This window comes from Austrofundulus limnaeus, unplaced genomic scaffold (assembly GCF_001266775.1).
Source record: "Austrofundulus limnaeus strain Quisiro unplaced genomic scaffold, Austrofundulus_limnaeus-1.0 Scaffold1320, whole genome shotgun sequence".
NCBI classification, from domain to species: Eukaryota; Metazoa; Chordata; class Actinopteri; order Cyprinodontiformes; family Rivulidae; genus Austrofundulus; species Austrofundulus limnaeus.
Window position 1 is genome coordinate 73,285 of NW_013953722.1, and position 6,026 is coordinate 79,310.

Consider the following 6,026-nt stretch of genomic DNA (forward strand, 5'->3'; position numbering starts at 1 on the left):
CGCAAAATCTGGTCACAGCAGTTTGGGAAGAAAATGGCAGCAGCTGCTGACGAAATGTCATCATCCCTATATACTTGTTTTTTAGTCCTCGCTGGTGTAAAAACATGGCCTCTTCCCGCTTTGTTTTTGACCCACAGTCGAAGCCACGGTGACAAGCAACCCATGTGGTTCACATTGGGCATCAGAGAAGCCATCAAAGGCTGGGACCTGGGCCTGCAGGACATGTGTGCTGGAGAGAAGAGGAGACTGGTGATTCCTCCAGCTCTGGCCTATGGAAAAGAAGGGAAAGGTGAAGCATATGTGTTTTTCTCCACTACACGCAGCTGCGAAATTACCATTTATACTATTTATACTATTTATTGCTGGTACTTCTGTATGAATAGCATGATGGCATTATGCATGTTGTGAGTCGTGCTTCTCTATTTAGCTTTAAATGTCATCTTAGGACTCCCACACTGAATCCTGGCTTCATTCAGTGACATTAGTCCAGTTTGTGTCAGCATGGAGCATGCTAACAGTTCTGTGCGTTATCTCTGGTAAGCACAAACTGCACTAACAACAAAAAAGATGCTATTAACATTATTCTTTCTAATGATGCATCCTAGAAACCTTTCTTTACTTCAGCTTCTTGTTATGTTGTCTGTGGTCAGGTAAGATCCCACCTGAGAGCACGCTGACCTTCATCGTTGAGGTTATGGAAGTCAGAAACGGGCCGAGGTCACATGAGTCCTTCCAGGAGATGGACCTTAACGATGACTGGAGGCTCTCCAAAGATGAGGTGAAGATAARAATCAGCAAATTCAGTTCACTTTACATTCCTTCTAGCTTACCTCATGTTAACCTCTGAAGCCTCCGTCTCTCTGGGCTGTGACTGTTGGTGACAAATGACGACTGGAGTTTATAAAATGCCCCGAAGCTGTCACAGAAATTTTTGATTTCCTCGAGTTAGTCGCAGAACCGCACTCTGGTGTGGCTGAAATTTTGAACATATTCYAAAAATGTGCAAGACCAATTTTCTCTCAAGATAGTTAAAGCCATAGCATGCATCTGAAGATCGTCTCAGACATGTTTCAGTTTAGTTCCAGAGTCAGAAAGTGCAAGAAATGGTTCTAACAGAGGATTTGGCGACCTTTGAATTGTAACTCACTTTGAAAAGTAGAAATGAAACCAGAATATGTTAGCATCTCATTGAGACATAATTAGGATACTTTGTGACTAAACTGCTAAATAAATAAATAAATAAATAAATAAATAAATAAATAAAGCATTTGCAGAAACAAATAGTTTTTGTTTGGAAATTTTTGATTTAAAATTTCTATTACAGGGCTATTCACTTGGTGGCCCACAGGCCACATCCGGCCCGCCAATGAGACATCCCCCACCCCCTAAAACATATAAAAATTAATTCTACTTATTATTTGTATTTTCATTCTTTAAATTAATTTAATATAAAAATGGATTTAAAATACAAAGTAAAAGATAGTATTGTTCTGTTACATGCTGCAGTGTTTCACCTGCCATTAATAATTAATGGGCAAGCGTTTGCATGTTCCAGGTGAAAGCGTACCTGAGGAAAGAGTTCGAGCGCCACGGCTACCCTCCCAACGACACGCTGCACGAGAACATGACCGAGGACATATTTGCCAAGGAGGACACGAACAAAGACGGCTTCCTTTCCTCGAGAGAGTTCACCTACAAACACGATGAGCTGTGATGCGGCTGCAGCTTATTGTAAAGATTCTCATGTTAGATAAAATTTTCTAAGTGRCGCGTGGCAGAGCAGTCTGTGGAACTCAGAGCTGAAATTAATTTTACATCAAAGAAAAACATCATTTTAGAAAAATCGCCTCTATTTTCTATGGATTCTATGTTCAGGAAATCCCCAACAAGCCTTTAGTCCAACACAATGAGGGATTCAGTGATTTGTGAAAATGGCTGCAGGTTAAAAATAAATGATGTTTATCAATAAATGACTTTACTTTTTAAATAAAATGATCAGCGTTTTAATTGATGATGCATTAAAATAGTTTTTACACTCAACCAGCAGATGGTGCTGCCCGCTCAACTTTTAGAACCGGCTGATAAGAGCATGTTTAATTTACCATTTGGTAACAAAATCCAACACAACAAATACATTCCAGAAATTTCTTACACGTCTCGCATTTTCTTAGAAAAAAATACATTAATAAAGAGTAGCACCAATACAAGTCATGTGGATAAGTTAGTGACAAAGAATTCACATGAAAACTACATTTTTGATTGAAAATTAAACTGAATTTAGCATCTCAGTCTCCAATGAATGTGTTTTTGTGTCTAATTTTTAAAGTTTATTAGACTCTATAAGCCTATTCTACCTAATAACAGTATGTTTAACACTTTTACCAAACATGAGTTTATATTTTTTGGAGGATTTTTTGTTTTATTTTAAAACTGTCCATCTCAAAAGCTTCAAAATGATGCCTATTATTTGGTCATTTATCACCGGGCGTAGCAATAAGCTAGTTTTGTTGAAGAGTGTTTGAAAACTTGATTTTTTTTATTATTATTTTAATCTGGAGTGATTTCATCAAGAATTTCTGGCTTATTTTTAAAAAGGAGTAACTCCAAGCAGGACAAAGATGCCTAACATTTAACAGGTCTCTCTTGGAAATGAGATTCTGAATTTTAATGAGACTACCTGTATAAATAAAGGTCAAATAAAATAAATTAAAAAACATTATATGAAGGGATTTCCTGGCATCACATTAGTCAGCAGAGAAAAACGGTCGATTTCGAAGGAAAGTAAAAGGTTTCAAATTAAAATAACTTTTTTCTTTTTTTTCTGCATCTTCTTTTGCCAGCTTGGGTCACAAATTAAAATCTTGCTCTACTTTGTTTGTTCAGAAACAGGATAAATGGTATTTAAAAGCAGGCGCTTGTACACAAAACACAAATAAATTGTGACAAAAGTCCTAAATTAGCTTTGTGAAAATCTGTGATGAAGCACCTAATTTGTGATTTGTTGTCTTGTATGTTACAGTTTTGTTTGATCATCTGTTAGAGATAAGATGGGGATGACTCTCAGCTACTACCACACTGCAGTTTAGCTCTGCGCCTGTACACATGACATGTAAACGTTAATGTTTATCTGCGACAAGCATTTTGAAGTGGGTTGAGCTGTTGAAGAAATGATAACTTTCTGAGAATTGCATTGAAATCCAGTGGTTCAGGAGGTATTTTGCTAACAGACACAGGCAGTTACATGATTGTCTGACGTGTCCTTTTTGGTGATAATAAACAATGACAGACGCTGGTGGAGCGTACTGACATAAAAACTGTATGCAGTTTACGAACAGCAAGCTCTCCTCCTCCTCCTCCTCACCACTGAAAGCATTCCACACTGAGAGAGGTCAAAGGTCATATTGCCAGAATAAGGCCGGACCTTGTTTGACACTTGTGTCCRCACAAACACACTGAACAACACAAAGTCTCTGTGGCTGTTTTGTTACTTTCTTGAGTCGCCAGAAGACAGAGGTGAAACAGAACGTGTTCCYTTCAGTGAAGAGGGCGAGTCCGTGACTCATCTGAGGTGTGTTCTGATCGCGGGTGGTTTGGGATTCACTGAAAAAATAAAAAAACAGAAAAGAAAAAGAAGCTATGAGGCTAAGGTTTGGGGTAAATATGAAAAACCATGAGCATTTTGTGGGACTACCTCGGTTTTCTTTGCTGGGGTAGATCCGAGGGAAAGGCTTGAAGTCGTCAGGTGGGGGGAAGTCCTCCACAGGGTGGAACTGGAACTTGGACTCAAAGTCATCTGCTGAAAATATTACATTTAAAGCTTTTATTTTGTTAGGTTCACCTGAGGCAGACCTCAGTGTCAAAAACAAAGCAATAATGAAGGAAAAACTGAATTTTTTTTCATCTCTGGATTAATGACTCAGCACTCAAACTTACTTAGATTAAACCTTGCTACTTTTATTTTTGTTTTCTTTTTTTAAACCTTATTTTATTTTTTATTGTAATCACATTTGAATTTGTTTATTTTATGATAAACTTTCCGCATACAAATTATATTTTGGTATCCATTCTGCCACCTAGACCAGGATTCCTTGAAAAAAGTCAAGGATTTCTGCAGTTTTGCTRAATCTAAATTTCATCAATACACCCATCTTTTGGTATAATATATTTAAAACTTAAACTGCCTTCTGTTGTCCTAAAGCCTTGAGAATGACATCATGTCACCTTATTGTGTTTTAAACTCCAGTCTTACCCAAACTGTGCAGGTGTCCGTTCCTGAGGCTGAAGGGGGGCAGGGGAGGAAGCGGTGGTGGGGGAGGAATGCGGGTGGACAGCTCTGTGGTGGGGGAGCGTGCCGGAGGAGCTGGGGGAGGAGCCAGCCGACCCACCCCTGTTAACGAGACGTCAGTAATTAGATGTGGTGAAACTTAAAGGCTGTTTGATGCCTTTCACAAACCCTCAAATACAAGCACTGACCTGCACCTCTGGGCACCGCTGGCGGCCGTCGGGTGGGCACGTTGCAGGGGTACGAGGGCGGCAACGAGCGCAGAGCCGGCGAGGGCGCCGGGGCTGCTTTGGGCAGCGGCGGCGGCAGCGTGGACGGGCAGCTCGGGGCGAAGGGTGGCGGTAGAGGTGGGGGAGGTGGTGGAGGAGGGGGCCCCAGGGGGCTGTCGCGCAGAACTGGGAACCGCGAGGGCTCTGAACCGGCCGTGGCGGGAGGTGGGAAGTAGAAGCAGCCCGAGGAGCGGTCCCCRGGGGCGGACGACGGGGGCGGAGGAGGCGGGCCGGAGGGATGAGACGCAGGTGCGTGGTGCTGGACGGGCAGCCACGTCGGCTTGGTGACCTGCGGCGGAAGGGGAGGCGGARGGCAGGAGGGGAGGGGAGGAGGCCTGCTGGAGGGCCACTCCTGGGGGGCTGGAGGCGGGGGAGGAGCGGAGGGAGGGGCGGGTGGAGGTGTGGAGGGAGAGGACAGGGGGAAAGGGGGCGGGTGCTTGTTGCTGTGAGATGGGGAGGGAGGAGCCGAGGAGGAGGAGGTGAGCAGACGCTGGATCTCTGAGGTCCTGTGAGACTCTGGATTGGTCAGATCAGATGTGGGCGGGTTCCACAGCGGCCTCAGGGAGGCTGCTGAGCTCGATCGAGATACTAAAACACACAAACACACACACAGGAGTCATTTCAGTTATTAGATGATCACTTGTTTATTAAATTATGACATGTTGCACCAACCTGATGCTTTGCCTGSTGAGTCTCTATGGCCTATAGGTCTGAGGGTGGGGAACCCTGCAGCAAATAGTCCACTTAAAGAGGGTCCACTGGGCCCACCTGATGAGCCCTGAGAAAGACCAATACTTCCAGATAATTCTCCAGTGTTACTCTTTGGCTCTGAAGGAAACAATAAAACACACATGATGTTATTAAATCAAATGCAAAAACTAAAGCTCTGMTCATTAATAGGTTACAATACATTAATTTTAAAAGTCATATTTGAAGTCCTACTCCTTAAGTGCACAAGCTGCCATGTTTTAYTAAAAGATTTCACAGTCTTTGCCTGTGTTGGCTTCAGTTAATTGGAACAGGTCTACCGCTTCAGAACAGAAAATGAAAAGTATCCCAGAGCATGACGCTGCCACCACCATGCTTCACCAGGAGCTCTTCTCTAATAAAATAAAAARAGGGTCGTGTTTGTAGCCTTTTTCTTTCTGACCAAACTGTTCAGTTTTTGTTGTAATTTTTAAAGTTAAAAGTTTAGAGATTCACTCACGCTTATTTATAAGTTTGTTTTTCTTCATTTGTTGTCAGGAGAAATGATTGTTCAAAGCCAAAGTCCTTAGATGTGAACAATTGTTTTAAGGTATTCAGAACGAATGTAAAATTTTACTTTGATGTAACAGATAAAATGTTTGACATGTGCTTCTCAAAATAAAAAAAATGTAAAGACTAGGGCTGTCAAATGATTAATAATTTTAATCTGATTCATCCCAAAGTAGCTGTGAATTAATCATGATTAATCTTAAATTTAATATACATTT

General features: G+C 41.7%; 2 protein-coding genes across 2 annotated transcripts in view; one reads left to right on the plus strand and one right to left on the minus strand.

Moving 5' to 3' along the window:
- Window positions 1-1,987, plus strand: part of LOC106534970 (peptidyl-prolyl cis-trans isomerase FKBP14) — a 4,626-nt gene extending 2,639 nt beyond the window's left edge. Inside the window, exons 2-4 of the mRNA XM_014031796.1 lie at window positions 138-289; window positions 651-778; window positions 1,556-1,987. Coding sequence (XP_013887250.1) covers window positions 138-289; window positions 651-778; window positions 1,556-1,714 — 439 coding nt within the window. The 3' untranslated portion in view covers window positions 1,715-1,987. The remainder of the gene's footprint in view (window positions 1-137; window positions 290-650; window positions 779-1,555) is intronic.
- On the minus strand, window positions 1,988-5,379 carry wipf3 (WAS/WASL interacting protein family member 3; the record flags this gene model as incomplete). The annotated part of the gene is given in 5 exon segments (XM_014031795.1): window positions 1,988-3,600; window positions 3,692-3,796; window positions 4,250-4,387; window positions 4,474-5,139; window positions 5,224-5,379. Coding segments are annotated over 5 exon segments (1,106 nt in total), but the record flags the coding sequence as incomplete, so codon positions are not given.
- Window positions 5,380-6,026: the final 647 nt, after the last annotated feature.